Genomic DNA, 19,480 nt, shown 5'->3' with positions numbered 1-19,480 from the left:
ACTGTAAGTGGTGATGTGGGTTTGGGAGGTATTTTTCAAGTGAAGTGTGGAAGGGGTTTGGCTCCCTGTTCATCATCTGCCGGAGAGGAGAAGCTTTGCTGTTCTTTGTGTGTATTTCTATGTTTTCCCTCATGGTTGTGTTGCTATTTTATACTCTAAAGGGGGCTGCATTTTGACAATGGGGTTGAATGCTTTGTAAACTATTTTGGGGGCTAAAAAGTGCAGTAATTCTGAAAGACTACGGCTAGCTAACACACCTTATTTACCCCGAGTAAGGTTTTTGATTCTTTGAATGGCTCTTGCTTCTGATGATCCACTTTTCTGCGGGGTGTCTGGGATTGATGGCTTCAGTACTTGTGAAGCTGTTGTGGTCAGATGTCACAACTCATAATGGTGAAGAATGATGAGGGTTCTTTGGTTTTCATCCAGTGGCTCCAGTTGCTGGCTGCTTTGCTAAAGAATTTGAGCTTGCTGTCAGATGACCAGAAATGGATATTATTCACAACTGCTAACAGTTGTGAACAGGGGCACAGGCCTGCTCCATAGCAGAACTGAGGCTTAATTGGTGTTTGGAAAAGACTAAAAGCTGGTGGCTGGAGCGTCCCGGGAAAGCAGAAAGCATTTCTGGCTGTAAACGCTACTTTTGTTTGGGTTTTTTTTGGTTTTTTTTTTTTTTTTTTTCCCCCCTTGGCGCTCAAATAAGCAAGAATCCCTCTTGGAAAGATAAAAAAAAAAAGCCGTGCAGGGAGCTCAGCGCCCTTGCAGCACCTTGTGCCTGTTTCCAGACCGGCCCCCGGACCCGGCCCCGGCCCCGGCCCCGGCGGAAGGGCGGTCGGTGGGGGCGGCCGGAGCGGCCTCGCTGTTCCGGGGCGGGCCGTGCGCTAAGATGGCGGCCACCAAGCGGGTGTTGTACGTAGGTGAGTGCCGGGGGCCGGGGGCTCTCCCCCGAGCGGCGGGGGCCGGGGTCCGCCGGCGGTAACGGCTGATCCGGCCCGCAGGCGGGCTGGCGGAGGAGGTGGACGAGAAGGTGCTTCACGCCGCCTTCATCCCCTTCGGGGACATCACCGACATCCAGATCCCGCTGGACTACGAGACGGGTGCGTGGGCCCGGGGGAGGGGGACGGGACGGGAGTCGGGGGTGGGCTGGGACCGGGAGCTGCCGTCGAGGCATCCCCTTGGTGGGGAGCGAGCTCTCCCGGGAGGTTTTCCCCGGGTGGGGTGGAGGGACGGGACAGGACGGGACCCGAAGGTTGCTGGGTCACCGTGGGACCGGTGTGTCTTTGCTGGCCGTGACCGCTTGCTTCCCTCTCTCCAGAAAAGCACCGGGGATTCGCCTTCATTGAATTTGAGCTGGCAGAGGTGAGAAAGGGGCAAATAACTTGAGCCGCTCGGGCCCTCCTCGTCCTCCCCTGATGTTTTGGGGCTGGATCCTCTTCTCCTTGGAGACAGCAGCGTTGCAGTTGATGGAAGCAGGCGGGGGTTACCTGCCACAGCTTCGGATCGCTCTCTAGCAACTGGAGCTGCTGTTCTGCCGCTTTTCCCGTTTTCTTTTGGGCTTTTCCCGAGTTCCCGCTTTTCCCATTTTCGTTTGGGCTGAAGCACGGCCACTGCCAGCCTGCACTGCTCCCCTGCCGTCCCTGGAGCTCAGCAGCGGTGTGGGGGGTTCTTGGCTTCGTGGGGAGCACGGGCTGTCCTATATTTACCTGCTTATAACCTCTCCTGGGCTTCATACAGGAGATCTCTCTCTTCCTCTCCCAAATATTGGTGCAAGTGATAAAGCACTGTGTGTAAAATGGATTGGTTGTAGGAAGATGAACCCCAGACGTTGGTTCAGATACAGCTCCTGCAAGATCCATCAGATTTTACAGCCCTGGGCTAGATGAGATTTAGGAAAACAGTCCTTTGGCAATCTTTTTTGCAACAAAATGCTGGGGCACATGTATGCTGAGCCTTGTTTTTAAAGGTAGAGAGAGAAGAAACAATAATAATGATTTTTCTTTTGCTTTTTTGGCAGGATGCAGCGGCCGCTATTGACAACATGGTACGGACCCTGTTCCCACTCGCCTGCGGAGATGCGTGGCTCTGCCGTCTTCCCAGGAGCATGGAGCGAGGCTCTGTGTGGCGTGGGCTACGCGGAGAAAACGATCTCTGTTTTCCCCTGACCTCTGCAGGGATTTTGGGGGGCACAGTGGTTTTTTACCTTTTGGTGGGTTTTGTTCTGCTTTTTTTCCTCTGCAGAATGAGTCTGAGCTCTTTGGCAGGACAATTCGTGTGAACTTGGCCAAACCAATGCGAATTAAAGAAGGATCATCCAGGCCTGGTGAGTTGGTGCCTGAGAGGGGAGAACAACATCCCCGTGGATGTTCAGAGCTTCGTGCATCTGCCTTTCTGCTTTCCCAGACCCTGAGGCAGAGACCTCTAGAGGCTCTGCCTCCCATTTCGGGATCTCGAGGATCTGAGCAGCATCCTAATAACCAAAAATATTCCCCAATTCCTTGGCAACACTCTTAGCTGCACTTCTGATTGCCTTCGTGCCCTCTGACAGAGGGCACAGCACATGCAAACACACATGCCAGGCAAAATTACCCACACATCTGGCCACATCTGTAGAAGCAGATGGGGCCGAGGTGGTGCCGAGCAGTTTCCCTGCATGGGGTTAGCGGCAGCAAACAGGCTGTGAGTTTTCCCTACTCAGTGATGTGTGGCACATCTGGGAGGAAGAAGAGATGACTTTGTCCCTTATTTCCCAACACGCCGTGTCTTTTGGGATAGGCTGCTGCCAGCCGAGTGCTCCCATGTCTTGACTGCGATCCTGCTGGCAGCATCATGCAGTGCTCTGACCTGTACTGCCACTTGCATGCTCACACGTGGCCCTTTGGTTTGGTTCCTGTGCTCTGACCCTTAATTTTGCTGTTGCAGTCTGGTCGGACGATGACTGGCTGAAGAAGTTTTCAGGGAAAACTTTGGAGGAGAACACAGAGGAAGGGGGAACAGAGGCCCCCAAAGCAGAGGTGCAGGAGGTAGGAAAAGCAACCAGAGTCATCTGTATCCTTGCTGTTCCGAAGGCTGAGAGAGTACGGGGCCAGCCATCTCTGGAGGCAGAGCAGAGGAATGTCATCTCAACTTGCTTTTTTCTTTTCCTGCCCAGGGTGAGCCTCCTGCCAAGAAATCCCGCGTCAACCCTCAGGTTTACATGGACATCAAGATCGGAAACAAACCTGCGGGGCGGCTGCAGATCCTCCTCCGCTCAGATGTCGTGCCCATGACCGTAGGTGAGGAGAGGGTCAGTCTCCCCAGGGTGGTGGCTTCCAGCTGCGATGCAACTCTCACCTCTCTCCCCCTTGCCCCCAAACAGAGAATTTCCGCTGCCTCTGCACCCACGAGAAAGGCTTCGGCTTCAAAGGGAGTAGCTTCCACCGCATCATCCCCCAGTTCATGTGCCAGGCCGGCGACTTCACCAACCACAACGGCACCGGGGGCAAATCTATCTATGGGAAGAAGTTTGATGATGAAAACTTCATTCTCAAACACACGGGGCCAGGTAGACCCGTCTCTCCAGGCAGGGGCTGGAGAGCAAAATGGCTCAACATCATCTAGGGGTCACGTTTGGGCTGTTTTCACCTAGATTGCGTTGATAGTAGCAGCCCTGAATGATGATCTACATTGGCCAAATGCTTCTGCAGTGTCAGACTGTTGCATATCACTGACATTGAGCAAGCAGAGATGCATTGTTTGCTTTCCATCCACGCAGCGTTTATTTCCAGTATTACATAATGGAGAAAGAGTTTCAAAGCTGCTTTCCTGTTTGATTTTAGAGGAGGAATGTCACAGCGTGACTATGAAAAGCAGCAAAAAGCAAGCAGGTTTATCTTCCTACAAACAGCTTTTCTATTACTGCAACTAAAAATAGATGAGCAATCTTTACCCCTTTCCATCTTTCATCCTTGCAAGTGTTTCTCTCTTGACATAATTGGTTTCCAGTAGTTTCTGTGGAGTTTAATATTCAGAGGCTCTCCTAAAACTGGCAGTGTTTTGCAGGGCATGGGAATGGATTTGGGTCAAAATCACATGCTGGAGCTCATTGCTCCTTCCCCAGCCATAACACTGCACTTTTTGATCACAGGGCTGTTATCGATGGCAAACTCTGGCCCAAACACCAACGGCTCCCAGTTCTTCATCACGTGCGATAAAACAGACTGGCTAGATGGGAAGCACGTGGTGTTCGGGGAGGTGACGGAGGGCATGGACGTGGTGCGGCAGATCGAGGTAGGTGCCCAGCAGCAGGGCGGTCGGGTCAGAGCCGACCTTCCTGCCCTTGGACTTCATGCTTTTAATTCCTACTGCTCTTTTTCTCAAAGGCTCAGGGCACCAAAGACGGGAAACCGAAGCAGAAGGTGATTATCTCGGACTGCGGGGAGTGCCCGTGAGCTCAGCTCTTGGAAAGGGCTGGATGGATGGGGTGAGCCTGGCCAGGAGGGGCCAGGGAACCAGCTGGGGTGGGAGAGCCCCACGACCCCCCGGCAGCGCCCAAGCGCCCGCAGCTTCTCTCAAAATTCCCTTGCAAAGCTTGGTGTGAACGTGCCTGCGGACAGCACTGCGGGGGGGACTGACCCACCTGAGTATAAATCGCTTCTCAGCCTGCGCCGTCCTGTGCTGCCCCGAGCAGGGCAGGGCCGGTTCTGCTGCTGTGCTCTGGAAAGACTTTATGTTTGGTAAAAATAAAACCTAGTTTTAAAAATACTGAGGACCTACCCCTGGCTGTTGAATTCTCACCATGTGAGGATGGTCTTTGCTTTTGAGCAAAGATGCTTTTTTTGTTGTTTTTTTGTGCATTTGCCCTCATCTTCTCAAATCCAGTGCCTAAATCCTGGCTCCAGGGGAAGCTTGCCAAGGCAAGAAGAGCAGAGCCGAATCTCTCATGATTTTTCCACAGCAGGATCTCGTGGAGGCGTTTTTGGCATGTCCCTGGCTCTGTAGTGTCCTTTCCCATCAGCAGAGGGAGGTAGGTCCCTGGCTGGCGGCCGTCCTGCTGGGAAGCCAGCCCAGTCCAACTCCATCTCCATCCGAGAAGGAGGGCATTTACTGGGATGTGTAAGTGGGAGAACAAGGTCTGGACAAGAAGCACCAGGAAATGAAGAAGGCTTTTGGGTGATAAGAAGGGAAAAAAAAGTGATGAGACTGTAGGAAGGGGTTTAATTTCCAAACTCTGGTTTGCAGATTGGGATAGCCACGTACATTTATAGTTCCCATCAGTGGGTAGCTCTGGCCGTGCACCACAAAGGTAACCACGTCGGTGGAAAGTGATTGATTTGGGGTTTTCTATGAAATTATGGCACTGGGTACTTCTGGGAGTGTGTGATCGTGGGGAGGAAGGGATGTGTGGTTTTGAGCTTGCGTAGGCGTTGGCAGGAGGGACGGGGCTGCCAGGGCAGAGAGGAGGGTCAGGTGTGTGGGGCTGAGGTGTAGGGAATGTTTTTAAGAGCTTGTACAACTGGGGATTTTTGGTTTTGCCAGCCCAGCTGCTCACAGGTATCGGGGGTGTTCGTTTTCCATAATAAACAGCGGGTTGCCTTTATGCACTTGCTGGTTTTCCATGCCGTTTGGGGGTTGTGCATTGCCCTACAACTGGGACAAGATGAGATACGGGCACTCAGACGTGACTCCTGAGAAACACAGAAAACAACCCAGCATTTCCCTTCCTTGCTCACTTCTTTTTATCGTTTATATCTCAAATTTTTGAAGACAGTCCTTGCAGACACCTTCAGCAACACCTGAACCAGGGAGAGCCCTCGCTCGACAGGAGAGTCAGTGGAAGCCCTGGGCTTTCTCTCTCCTGAAGGCACCACGTCGCACAGAGCCATAATCGCATCCTGAGCTGGATTTCATATGGAATTAGTCAGGAGATAAAATCTTTCCAAAGAAGTGAGACCTTTTCTCAGGAAACCGTGCATTGGCAGGGAGATCTTTCTTATTTTGGTGGGTTTATTGGGATTTTTTCCTTTGCATTTGGCTAAGCCAGGTTCGTTATTTGTTTAGTGACGCAAGGTTCCCCAGGCACCCGAGCTGAGGAACAGGCCAGGCCCTTTCCTTTTAAAATCAGAGCAAATAAGTAACTTAATTGTGCAAATAGCCCAGGGAAGCTGCCTGGGGCTGGTGCGGCTGCAGCCCCGTTGTGAGCCCACGGGAAGCATCCACCGGTGAGTGCAGCCGCCCTCCCGGCCAGGGAGACGCAGCCTGACCTAAAACTCACAACATCACAACAGTTTGGCGGTGCTTGTTTTCAAGCAAATAGGTACAGTTATAGCCGACCCCAAGTATTTTTTCGTTGCGAAATCCTGTCCACCAAACAGAGCACTGCTGTGCTGTGACATTTATTAAAAAACAAAGAGCAAGAGAAACTACGTGTTTATTTTCCAAACTAGGCGTTTATTTTATAACAGTGTCATAGCTCAATATGGATTTTTTTTTTTTTTTTCCAGCTGGCTGAGTTTTGTGAACTTTGAGTAAACAGGAGCGGGTTAGTCAGCCAGCTACTTAATTGGCTGACGGTGTTTTCATTAAGGGAATTAAAAGCGCTGGGTAGAGGTGCGGTAGTTAGACATACATGGCTAGAAACAGCTCAATCCCAGAGCAACTCAGATGCCGCCTCCCGTGTCCTAATTGCCCTTCAGCCCAAACTGCCTCCACCGGAGACTGCAGCAGCCTGTGAGCCAGCAGCGTGAGGGGAAAACACATCAGCCGCGAAAAAACCAGACACGTAACCAGCCACAAATCCTCTCTTCCCTATATATATATATGTATATGTGTATGTGTCTCATTAAGTGCGGTCAGAGAATAAAAGTTTTATATTATTTACATCCACTTCTAGGAAGGGGTGGGAGGGATTTATTTTTATTATTTATTATTATTAATGGACTTTGCCATGATGCAGCCCGTGAAACTCCTCTTCCATCCGTGCAGCAGAAACCCAGTGTCATGTTGTTCTGGTGGGGCTGGGCTGGGACGTTCAGGGATGGGGATGGGACCTGACCGTCAGTGGCAGCCGCAGGATTTCACCACCATGTTGCGGTGTTTCTTGAGGATGACGTTGTTGTTGCTGTCGTAGTAGAGGACGGAGGTGGCACTGAGCTTCGTGGGGGCACAGCACGCCTTGGGGACGGCTTCGGGCTTCATCAGGTGGACCTGGGGGATGGATGAAGCCTGTGAGCGCCGGCAAACGCGGCTCCAGGCAGAAGCAAAAGCATCAAACCAGCTCTTAACTGCAAAAAGCCTGGGTGAATGAGGAGATTATTTCCAGCTTTTTGCAAAAATATTTATTCTAAACTCTGGGCAGTCCTTGCTGCAGTTTATATTGGAGCAGGGCTCGTGGCACTGTGCAGGCAAGGCAGCCCCTTCATTAATTTGGGATTTCTGGGCCCTTTTCTCACTGTAAATAGGCAAATGGCTAAAAAAATAAATAAATCGGGGCAGTGCAGGTCTCACTCCTGTGGGGGTGGTGGGGTGCTGTTGCAAATAGAGATCCTCCTTCTGGGCTCAGCACTGCCCCAAATTTAACATCTTGCACTAAAATCTTAAGAACACAACACATCTCTCAACACGACTCTCCTTTGGCTCAGTCATCCCCTGCTCAGGACGCACGTTATCCCAGTAATTTGCTATACAGCGTAAGCTGGGAGGCTCACAGGCTGCTGGACGCACGCAACCCTTGCTGGCTTTACCCGACATGTGCGATTAATTTATTGCAGGGGCAGCCGAGCTCTCCCAGTTCGGAAGTCCGGTGTTTTTGCTGTCAAACCCTGCTATTTGCAGCACAGGCCGGGGCTGGCACGGCTCCCCGGCCACGTTTGCCCCGGCGCTTCCCAGAAGGGCCGGATCCGGGCGCCAGGTGATTCATATCCTGCCCAAACGGCTCCGTTTCGGGAAGAGCATTGGGTTTAGGGGTGATGGGTGGGTGTAGGGGGGGAAGGGGTCCCCTCCCCGCCGCTGCCAGGATCGTGCCCAGCCCTGGAAGGGGCCTCTGGCAGGTTCGTTAATGGAAAAAATTAAACCCCACCAGGCGACACCTTCAAAGGCTCGGCCAAGGACTCGGCGCTCCCTGTAATTAACCGCGAACACCGGAGCCGGTGTGACTCTGCCATTGGGAAATCAAACACTCACAGGGCAGGAAATTCCAGAAATTAAAGCACCGGCTGGGATGTGGGGTGGGTTTGGGAAAAAATGGGGCATTAAAGCCTTCCTGCTTGGAATATGCTGAGCCCAACGTTTGGGTGCTGAGCCACAGCAGCGCTTCATGGGGCCTTGGATGAAACCCTGGCGCACAGCTGGCGAGGAGGATGCATGGGTGACCCGATGCCTTTCCCCACCGGCTGAGCACCCATCCAGATGTGCACGCACCCACTGATGCTTTATCGGGAGCTGGAGTTAAACTGCACCCTCCGACCTAAACGCTCTCAAATGCAAGCATGCCCGGCCCCAAATCCACTTTTCCATCAGGACCCGCTGGGGTCTGACCGCTCCCCCCAGGACCCCCAGCGTCCCCCCCGGGGCTGCCATCGCGGGTTGCACTGACCAAGGACTGCAGGATGGCGTGGTTGGTGGCATTCATGCAGGAGTCCAGGGGGAAGGCACATTCCCCCTCGCAGTAGTAGGCTGAGTACCCCTGTGGGGCAATCACCCAGTCCTGCAAAAAAAAAAAAAAAAAAAAAAAGATTATGCCATGGACTTCACCCTTCTGCACCCCTTCATCTATTCCCCACCTGCAAAAACAACCCAGCCGGCTCCTCCCCGGGCAGCTGTGCCAGCAGCAAGGGTTTATTTTGATTTTTTTTTCAGCCTGAGCCATGAGTTGTTCAGGGTCACCGGTGGGGTTTGGGGTTGTGGCAGTTCATGTTTGCCTTCTCAGCTCCCGGGATGGGGCTGTGGCAGCTCCCGTCTGCCCGCACTGCTTACAGATTGCTTTATGGGCAGGAGAAGCCAGGCTGGAAGGGAGCCTGGAGGGGGGGAAATAATGATGGATTTATTTTAGTTTTTTTTTTTGCATTCATTTCTCCCAGTAGATAAGTACCAGCCAACCGAGGTCCTGAAAGCTGACATAGAGCTCGTGGCGCCGGCAGACCTGCCGCCCATCCGTGGCATGGACATCATCTGTGGAAGAAGGGGACAGACAGCTTCAGCCCCGTGGTGCCAGCATCCCGCTCCTCCCCAGCCATCTCCACTCAAGGGTGGGATTGAAGAGCCCGTATGAGCGGAGTTAATCCAAAAGAACAAAAGAAGAGGAGCCTCCACTGGTGCGCAAAAGGAAAAGAAGCTTCAGACCGGCCTGAAATCTATTGCTCCAGCACTGGGACGTGGGGATTCAGCCTGGGAAGGGCTAAATCCCAGCTCCACTCACAGAGCCGTTGGACTCAAGGGTTTCCCAAGCTAAATGGGTTTGTGAGAGCTGGGGCTTCCCGCTCCCCTCTGGCCTGAACAGCTTCCCGGGGCCGTGACACCCTCCCGGGGTGATGCCCTCCCAGGGTGGCTTCAAAGCCAAAGGCAGTGACGCAAAAAGTCCAATATTCAGGTAGGGTGAAAACCCCACAAAACACTATTGCCCCAGACCCACTGCACCTCCTGAACTGCAAACAACCCCAATCCTAAAAACCCAGAGCTCTTTGTTCTGCTTCCCTTGGGGCTAAAATTGGGATTTCTGACAGGGCAAGCTACTAACAGAATATCCCTCAATCAAGGCAGCAGCAGAACCCGGTGTTTTCCATTGGGACCACTTCTCGTCCTGCAAAGCTCTTACCAAAAATTCCCGGCAGCTTGTTTGGATGCGGGAGGTCGTTCGTCTTCTTGGGTTGCCGCCTCCTCGGGGGCTTGGCCGCCCGTGTAACACGCGCGGGGCTGGGACTTGCCCGGAAAAATGTCACCATGAAGGGCTGCTTGGAGCGGGGACCCCGGCGCCCCAGCAGACCTGCCGAGCCCGGGTCGACGCTGTGCCCTGCAGGGATGGGACCACGCACCGGTTTGCTCTCAGAATGAACTCATTTGGTTATAGCAAGGAGAAAAAAATACTGGAAATTTGCAGTGGGGAGCTGCGGTTTCAGCATTCCCAGCAGCTGGACCCCTCCCCATTCCCAACCCAGGGCTCCCACTCTGCTTTTGCCCCCCAGGTGGGTGTATGATGGGCAGCTTACAGAGGTGGTACGGCATCACCCTGCACGGCTGCCACCGTGCGATGGTCACGCAGAGCAGTTCAAGGATTAAAACCAAGTGAGACCCAAGCGACCAATTTTCCCCTTCACCACTGGGGAGGAAAGCTCGGTGTGCTGGGAGGGAAGGGGATGGATGGGACATTTGTCATCCCCCCCCCCCCCCCCCCCATGGGAGCAGAGATGCTTCTTTGAAGCAGATTAGATCCCGTGGTGAGAAGAGGGTTAATCCTCCAGCTCACGCACACACACAAACACACGAGGATCCCTCCAGGTAAGGAGTTCATTAAGTGCTAATGGAGTTATTACAGTCCACACCAGGAACCCCATTAGCATGAATGCCTTTAGGAGGCTTCTTGCTTGCAAACCCAGCCGACTTCTGGCGCCCGTGGGTTCTCCATCACAGCTGGAAATTTAAAATTGCAGTGAGGAGACAAACCCCACCACCGCCTGCTGTGGCACCAACAGGGGAGATGAGAGGACTCTGGTTATAGAATCATTTAGGTTGGAAAAGACCTTCAAGATCATCAAGTCCAACCATCAACCATGCCTGCTAAACCATGTCCTGAAATGCCTTGGCTACGTGCAGTTCCTGGGGATTTGGCCCCAAATGCTGTAGGTAGGTTAGGCACGCTTACCATCATCTGTCTCTACGTAGAGTCGCAGCCCCAGGTTGTACTTCTGATCCACTAACCAGTGGTTGCTGGCGGCCGTGACGTCAAACACCAGCCAGCCTTCGGTCCCGGCACGCAGGTCCTGGACATCCAGCAGGAACAGGTCAGACTCCCTGTAGAAATGGGGGGAAAAAAGAGCCGGTGAGTAACAGTACCCAAAGGGCACCAGCATGAGCAATAATTCACGGAAATGACTCCTCGGTGCCTGTGTCCATACAGGTCCTGGCACAACCAGGTCAGGACCGTGGCTCCTGGTGCCTCCAGCTGTGCCGGACGTGATGGTGGCAGCTGCCCTGGGAAAAGTATCCTCCCAGCCCTGGCCGAAAAGCTGGGCTGTGGCATTGCCCAGTGGGAAAGCATGGGAACAACCGGCCACGGTGGTGCTGCTTCCCTCGGCGTTTCCATGGTGGTGGGAAGGGAAAGTTCTGGGGCTGGTGCTTGTGGGGGGCCCCATCCTCAACTTCATCGCCATCTCCATCCCCTACTTCATCACCATCCCCATCCTCAACTTCATCAACATCCCTATCCCCAACTTCACTGCCATCGCCATCCCCAACTTCATCACCATCCCCATCCTCAATTTCATGGCCATCCCCAACTTCATCACCATCCCCATCCTCAATTTCACGGCCATCCCCAGCTTCACTGCCATCGCCATCCCCAACTTCATCACCATGCCCATCCCCAATTTCATTGCCATCCCCAACTTCATCACCATCCCCATCCTCAACTTCATCAACATCCCCATCCCCAACTTCACTGCCATTGCCATCCCCAACTTCATCACCATCCCCATCCTCAACTTCATCAACATCCCCATCCCCAACTTCACTGCCATCACCATCCCCAACTTCATCACCATCCTCAACTTCATCGCCATCCCCAAATTCATCACCATCGCCATTGCCATCGCCATCCCCAACTTCATCGCCATCCCCAACTTCATCGCCATCACCATCCCCAACTTCATCACCATCCCCAGCTCCATCCCCATCCCCATCCCTGTCCCCCTCACCTGTTGGAGTGCTCGGCAGCGATCTCATAGATGCTGATGTGGAGGGTGTTGTTGGCGTGGCGGGTGACACCCCGCGCCTTGTAGATGCGAAACTCGGCTGCTGTCACCGACTCGCCCGTGGGCACCTGGGTCAGGTCAAATCTGAACTCCTTCCAGTACGGCTTCGGGGAGAAGATGTCCCGGTCCTGTTCGACTGCAGAGCAAAAGGGTCAGGGAGGGTTGTGCTGGGCTGCGGTGGCCCTTGGTGCACCACCGGCCACCCCGATGGGCTGATCAGAGCCTGCAGCCCCCCCATCGAGTCCCATGGACATGATTTGCCTCTAATTTGGGGACAAACCCCACTGGCGCCGGGGCCTCATCCCACTGAGCTCTTGGCTGCTGCATATTCCCATCTCTTCTCTCCTGAGAGTTTTAATCTTAATGCAACCGCCCTTTATTTTTGCACATAGCCCCCTGACTTTATTTTGCTGTAAACTCACCATCCTCCCAGCTGTCTGTCTCCATTATTAATTTAAAAAAAAAAAAAAAAAAAAAAAAGCACAAAGGTTTGGCTATGGTGGGAGCACTGAAAAGCTGCCCCTAGTCCTGTGGTTTAGGGGCTGCAGCTCTTTGCACTTCTCCAAAGGGTGAAAAACCCACCCAAACCCCTGAGTTTTGGAGGTCAGCAAGACTGTCTGGAGCAGAAATTGGGGGGTTTTGCAAGCTTTTCTGGTAGCAGGTGCTCGGGGGATAAAATCTGGACAGCCTGGGGCTCGCCGGGGCCATCGCTGAGCATCACAGGTCCCCTCACCTGCAAGCTTCAGGCTGATGGAATGTAAAGATTTGCAGCCTATGCAAAACTGAGGAGAGGGGATTGTCAGGTCACTGCTCTGTAAAAATAAAACCTTGCCTTTTACTCAAAATACCTACTTTCTGCAGAAGTCTAGTGCATGTTGGGAAAGGAAAAATCTGTTGATTTTTTTTTTTTTTTTTTGACGTCCATAAAGAAAAAAACCACCGTCTTTCTTTACGGTAATACAGCCCCACACAGTTTCTCTAATATGTAATTATTTTCTTCAAATTGTTCTTTAAAAATATTCCAAGCTGCTATGACTGAATATAATTAAAGTGATTAAAGTTCCTTCTGCTTCAGGCACAAAAGCAACGTAACAAATCTGACCTGGCGCTTACTTTTAAAAAAAAAACAATCAAATAATTAAATAAATAAAAACGCATGTTTTAAATGCAATATTTAACTGATTCTGGGGGGAAAAAAACATTCCAAATTTAATACACCATAAAGTTGCCACCCCCATTTATTAGCGGGGAGCAGCGTGGCGCATCTCTCCGAACACTGAGATTTTAATTATGCAGTCACAGGTCTTTTGGGGTTTTTTTCCTTCTTTTTTTCCCCTTTTTTTCTTTCTTTTTTTCTTTCTTTTTTTTTCTTTTTTTTTTTTTTTTTTTTTTTCTTTTTTTAAAACCCCACATTCCCTCAAGCTACTGGGCTCACCACAAGTTATGTTATAAAAAAAGCCCAGGGCCAGGCGGGCAGGGGCGGATGCGGAGAACGCTTCCTGCTCCCGCGGGGAGGCTGCCCGGCCGGCGGCCAGCTGCGGGCAGGAGGATGCTGAGAGGAGCCGGATCCGGCCCGTGCACCCCCTCGGTGGTGGGGGGACACCAGCCCCCTGACCCCACTGCAGCCCCTCAGGCTCTTTTCTGCTTTTCTGTTTCTTCCACCAACGCACCACTGATGGTTTAATGCTCCTGGGCCATTAAAGATGCTGCCGAAGCTGCCGATGCCTCACGGCTCTTGCAAAATCCTTAAATCCCCCCAAAACACAACCAGAGGAATCACCTCCTGTTTTGTTTTTTTCACTCATAAACCCCGAGGGGGAGGTCCTGCGGTCAGTTCGGGGGACACCCAGGTACAGAGCAGTGTCTCTTTGAATATTTTTGGTCACCTGGATATTTCATGGGTCACCTCTTTGCTCCCTGGCATCAGGCGAGACCCAACAAGATTAAATACCGGCTCAGAAACCAGCACGATCGTCACGGGCCGAATGTCTTCGGCAAAGCGATGCTGTGGGTGGACATTGCTCCGGGGAAGGGCAGGAGGAATTTTATGGCAGAGCCGAGGAGGTTACAGGGACCCAGCAACACAAAAAAGTCCCTGGGGTGATTTTTCAGCCTTGGAGAAGGGTGAAAACCTTTGCTAAAGCAGCAGTTTATTAAAATCTTTGCATCCGTATGCTGCGGAGGTGATGGAGGAGATCAGAGCTGAAGGCAGAGGGAGGTGAGCTGGCAGGGATGAGAAACACCAAAGGAGACCCCAATTAGGCGTGCACCTTGATGAACAAAATGAGCTGGACTTAATAGCAAGCTGCCTGGTATTTGGGATGAGAGACTAAAAGAGGAATCCCTGCTTTCTCCTCCATTTCGTGGAGCAGGACCAAGGGCGAAGCATCCTCTCCTGTGCTGACATGGGGTTAGCACCGCAGAGGAGGGCGACAGGGATGGGACCGGCTGCACGGTGTTTAACAAACAGCAATCCAGGCTGATGATCAGCAGGTTGGAGGAGGTTTAATATCGCCACGTTTTCTAGAAAAATTATAAATGGCTCCAAAATTACGACCCTGCAGCGGGCGAGCGGGCGTCGCATCCCAAAAGCACCCAGCGCCCTTTGCCCAGGTGGAAAAGTGGGTGCTAAAATGCTGCTGGTGCTGGGGGGTTTGTGTGCATGGGAGATGGGCCCTTCCCGGCCGGCCAGGAGCCCGTCGCGCCTGGGAACCTGCTATTGATTCGGGGCGGGTTGACTCAGCCACACTGCCAACCCTCAATTATCTGTGGGCGGATTATCCGGATTGCAGATGAGACACACTAAAAAAACCTAACCCAAGCTCTTTGCTCTCTTTGCCCCCTCCTTTGGCATTTATTGTCTTCCCCTCAAGAGCTGCTGCTTCTTTTCCCAAAGCTAAATGCCATGATTATGCTGTGTGCTCCCACCACCCCCAAAAAATTAATAAAAAAAAAATAAAAATGGGGCCATGCAACCCCCGGCCAGGGATGCCCAGCTCCAGCTGGGCTAAGTCCCTCGGTGTCCCCCTGCGTGTTCCCGTTCTCTTCCCAGAGATGGGGTGCCAGGGCCGCCTGCCCTTTGTCCTGCTCCCCAGGTTATTTTTAGCTACACTTTTTTTTCACTGTAAACTTTCTCTGTTTCTATAAACTGCGCATCAGTCATAATTACTGGTCCTAGCTGCTCCCAATGGTCCCCATGATCCTATTTCAGACACTAAATTAAAAGGAAATGCCAGGATATTCAACCACATCAAGTGCTCTGAATCCTAAAATAGGCTTAAAGGAGATGCAAGGAAGATGCTATCCTTCACTTGCAAGCAGGAAAAAATAAGCTCCGGAGGTTTTCCAAAGCGGGGAGACGTTTGAGAGTTATCCCAAGTACTATGAAATGCAGTTGAGCCTCTGCCAGGTCCCACTTTGTCTCACGAGCGCTTCCTCCATCCTCCCGAGATGAACATCGGGAGCTGCAGGACATGGGGCTCAGCACCGGGCACCCCCAGCCTGGCTGCGAGGCAGCCTTGGCCCCCATTTGTATCCCCCCCACGCTCCCCCAACCCCACAAACAGCCGGCTGAGAGCATGGTGTCACAGGTGGACCCCAGAGGATTCTATCTGCAAAGCTTTTCCCATTTAAAACACGCACAGCGGGTGGTACAGAGCACCAACACCTCTGCACGGGCTCATCCCGCACTGCCAGAAAATGCTGCCGCACGTCGCTCGGCAGTGCCGCGTTTTCTGGCCGAGCCGCTGCGGATGCCCAGAGGAGGAGGCACGAACGGCTGCGACATGAGCTCAGGAGTGGGAAAATCCTGACCCTGCTGCTGACATCAGTTGGATTTTGCTGCTAATTATGTGGGCGCAAAGGCGAGCACCTGCCTGGGTACCGAGGCCGGCAGCGGGTGATGCTCTGCCAGCGCGGGGAGCGGAGCAGCACACCCCAACTCCCCGGCTAAATTAAAGAGGCTGCCGTGAGCTCCCACCCCACGCTAATGGCTCCTTGCAGCGCCCGGAGCACTGCAGCTATTTTTTGCAAAGGTGCCCTGCCTTCCTCCCCCAGCTCTTCCCAAGGAACACACCCGGTGAAGCCAGGGTTTGCCAGAAAGATGTCCGGCCACGGGCAGAGCTATCCCACCGCTTCATCCGTATCGGCCGCGCGGGGAGTCCGGCCACATCCCAGGATGGCGGCGGACGCCGGGAAGGGAAAAGGAGGACGTGTGTGTTGTGGTGCCGATGGGCGGTCGCGGGGGGCTCGGGCGCGCTGCAAGCCTCCTCCTCGCCTTCCCGTTACAAACCTCTCTGCTCCGTGATTATACCCTGCGCGTAACCGTGACTCACAGCTGGTGGCTCAGCCCTGGCCGAGAAGAAATCTCAAAGCCCATCCTTACCCCAGGCTTAAAAATACAACCCACCTGACTACTCCTTCAGTTAGGGCACAGAAATAGCATGGGTCAGGCTTACATGAAGTGTTTTATCTTCACGCCAAGAGGCAGCGAGCAGGACGGGACGGGTGGATCCATCATCACCAAACCCAACCGAAGGTGCCTGGTTGGCCGCCCAGCGCCTGGAGGCCCTCGCTGTCCCCAACCCCATCACCTGCCCAGGCCAGCAGGCAGGATACTCTGCCCGCCCAAACCGGGACGTGTTTGTGCACCGGGGAGGTTTGTCATTTCCCCTTCCCAGGAAAAAGGTGTGCCGTTGGGAGCCGTGCTCCGGCCCGGCTCACACAGGGCTACGCGGGCTGGCTGGGAGCAAAGAGGTCCAAGTGCCCAATGGAGCACCGACTTACCCCATTTGCATGCCCCATCAGGGTAATTGTGCAGCAAATTATGCATGTAAATGAAAGCTAGCCTTCTCCCACAAAAATTTATTTAATTAACATGAAGGGGCTGACGAAGCCGCAGAAATCAAAGCCATTCAAATTGAAGGCTGGAACTCTGTTCCCTACTCTCCCAGATGCTCCAGGAGCACTGGGAAGGGGAGCGGTGCCAGCACCGACACCTCCCGGGTGGCTCCCCCGCCCCCCCCCCCCCCCGAACATCCCACCCTGGTTGTCATCAAACCTGGCCATTTTAAAGCACTTTTTGCTGCTTCTGTACTCTCTTGAGTGCTGAGGGGAGCTGGGATTTGGTGCCCCAGTATCTGCCTCCCTTGGTCTCAGCTTGCCTGGGATGCTGAGCCCCCACAGCCCCAGGGGGTCTAGATGGGAGCTGGGTGCTGGGTGCCTGTGCCCATGGGCTCCCCTGACCACCACCCGGAGCCGCAGGGTCTGTCCCAGGGAGATCCCGGACCTCTTTACATCCACACGTGGTATAGGGGATGTAAGAACGGATGGAGAGGACTTGGGAGACACCTCCACGGCCCTCCCTCACCCATACCTCCTCCCGAGGGTGCACGTCCCCTCCCTGCCTGGTCTCCCCAGGGAGGGTTTCTCCCCATGCTCAGAGCACCGGCTGGGGGGGACCCCACGTAGGGTCTGGAGGGGTACAGGGGAGAAAAGGGACCTTTGTCTGGTCCCTGGTGGTGCCATGAGAAGGCACCTGCCCATTGCACGCCCTTTGGCACACCACGGTGCAGCAGCCAAATCCAGCCATGCGCTGGGATGGTATTCCCAAGCCTAGGACACGGGCCACATCTGCGGTTCATGGGTCAGGACACTGCTCCGTACCTACTAATCCCCCCCCCCGCCACCGACCCCGCACCTCATCCCTCAGCCTTTGCACAAATGCTCCCCAAAAGCCTTGTGCTTGGCCTGGACAGGGACACCCCAACACCCCTTAAAGCAATGAGCAGAAGCAGAGAAAAGCTGCGTATCCGAATGCCTGGATTTGTGCATCCCGCTGGGTTTCGAACCCCCTCGCAGTGCCTGCCCTTATGGGGGGGGGGACCCCCTCGCACCCCGAATGCTCGTGGTCCCGCTGATGCTGGCTGGAAATAGCCCTCCTTTCCCTGCCGCTCACGCAACCACCTGGAAATAGGATGGTGGCTGGAACCCAGCATTGCTCAGTAACCAGCTGGACAGGATTCCAGCAATAATTAGCAACCTTGAGGATTTTATTTTGAACCGTGATTCAATGACCCACCGTCGGTAATTCGGTCCACCCTGCTGTTGGCACGGGAGAGCTACTGTCCCGCCTGCGTTCCCAACTCGCTCTTCAACCAGTTTGCGTGTGCCCACCGAAATGGGGAGCGCAGGGTGGGCAACGCACCTCCCTAAAGCGGGACAAGCCTCTCTTGTCCCCAGGTTTCCAGCCTCCCGCTGCTGTGTTACGATGGGGATAGCATTTTTTTTGGGGGGGAAAGCATCCCAGTTCATTGCAACTTGGGGACAAGCTCATCGAGGTGACTCCGCTTGGTCCCGAGCCCACCAACCCTCAGCCCACCCTCGCCGCATGACTTTCCCCTTCTCCCTCTCCACTTTTTAAAGCCGAACTGGGTTTCGCGCCGAGGTTGCGCCCAGTCTTGCCAGGCCCCACGGTGACCCTCTCCCAGCACCCAGGCTGCAGCCCCACGGCCACCGCGTCCCTCACGCCCGCTCTCTCCCAGTTATTAAGCTCAAATTTGGGCACAAAAAAACTTTTCTGAACTGGGACGCGCTGACAAAGAGCCCCGGGACCGAGAGATGCTCGGAGCCGTCCGGGCAACGGCTCCGGTCCCCTGCCCGTCCGCCCCGGGGGCTCGCCGGTGACCCCCCCCTCGGTCCCCTCCGGTGCTCCCTGCTCTGCTCCGGTTCCCCCCGGTGCTCCCTGCTCCGCTCCGGTGTCCCCCCCCCCCCCCCCCCCGGGTCCGTCCGTGCTCCCCGGTCCCTCCTCTCCTTCCCAAGCCGCCCGGATCCTGCCCGTACCCCCTCCCCAGCAGGCTCCGGTCCCTCCGGTACGCCCCGGTTTGCTCCGGTGTCCTCCCCCCCCCCCGCCCCCCCCCTTTCTCCCGTCTCCCCGGTTCTACCAAAGCCCCCTCGAACCTGCCCGCACCCCCCGGTCCCCCGCTCACCCAGATTGACGAGACTGACGACGGTATCGGCTCGGCTGACGACTCTACCGGGCGGGGGGCTTTGGGTGCTAAGCCCGGTAAGCACCCTCCGGGATCCCGCCGCCTCTTCTTCCTCCACCTCCTCCTCGTCCTCCTCCTCCCCCTCCTCCTCCTCCTCCTCCTCCTCCTCCTCCTCCTCCCCGGCCACGGCGTGATAAAGATCGAGCATGAAAAGCGGCGCGGCGGCGGCGGGGGAGCGGGAGGCGGCGGGGGTCCGCGGTCGAGGCCGACCGGGCAGCCCCAGCACGGCCAGGATCTCCCGTTGCACGTCCCGCCGTTCGCCGCCGTTTAAGCGCCGTTGGAGGAAACCGGTAGCGTGAAGGCGGCGGCGGCGAAGGAGCCCGCTGCCGGTGCCCAGTTGGAACAGCACGGCCACAGCCCACAAAAGCGCCAGGGCACCCAAAGGACCCCGACCCACAGCCGGGACCACCGAGCGTCCCATGGCACCGCCGCCCGACACGGTTATCTCCTCCCCGCCTCCCCCCCCACCCGCCCCCGTTACCCTCCCCGCACCCC

General features: G+C 54.6%; 3 protein-coding genes across 4 annotated transcripts in view; 1 reads left to right on the top strand and 2 right to left on the bottom strand.

Annotated features, from left to right (window-relative positions):
* Window positions 1–19,480, bottom strand: part of CAP1 (cyclase associated actin cytoskeleton regulatory protein 1) — a 156,047-nt gene that overhangs the window by 136,450 nt on the left and 117 nt on the right. The window lies entirely within an intron of this gene.
* Window positions 871–4,740, top strand: PPIE (peptidylprolyl isomerase E). 2 transcript variants are annotated; one of them, XM_049820890.1, is made up of 10 exons: window positions 871–917; window positions 999–1,097; window positions 1,316–1,359; window positions 2,015–2,041; window positions 2,239–2,320; window positions 2,920–3,020; window positions 3,149–3,272; window positions 3,356–3,541; window positions 4,124–4,266; window positions 4,359–4,740. In XM_049820890.1, exons 1-10 carry the CDS (start codon window positions 887–889, stop codon window positions 4,425–4,427), a joined length of 906 nt encoding a protein of 301 aa, XP_049676847.1. In that variant the 5' UTR covers window positions 871–886; the 3' UTR covers window positions 4,428–4,740. The 2 variants fall into 2 exon arrangements, with proteins under 2 accessions (XP_049676847.1, XP_049676848.1); XM_049820891.1 differs by lacking the exons at window positions 871–917; window positions 1,316–1,359 and having other exon boundaries at window positions 924–1,097.
* On the bottom strand, window positions 6,352–19,426 carry LOC126047349 (bone morphogenetic protein 8B-like). Its single transcript, XM_049820880.1, has 7 exons — window positions 18,926–19,426; window positions 11,883–12,075; window positions 10,832–10,980; window positions 9,788–9,982; window positions 9,065–9,144; window positions 8,570–8,680; window positions 6,352–7,182 (listed from the first exon to the last, which is right to left on the bottom strand). The coding sequence occupies exons 1-7, from the start codon at window positions 19,404–19,406 to the stop codon at window positions 7,033–7,035; spliced, it is 1,359 nt and encodes a 452-aa protein (XP_049676837.1). The 5' UTR covers window positions 19,407–19,426; the 3' UTR covers window positions 6,352–7,032.

Source organism: Accipiter gentilis, chromosome 17, assembly GCF_929443795.1.
Source record: "Accipiter gentilis chromosome 17, bAccGen1.1, whole genome shotgun sequence".
Classification (NCBI taxonomy): Eukaryota; Metazoa; Chordata; class Aves; order Accipitriformes; family Accipitridae; genus Astur; species Astur gentilis.
The sequence above is the reverse complement of the archived record's forward strand: the minus strand, read 5'-3'. Positions and strand labels throughout refer to the sequence as shown.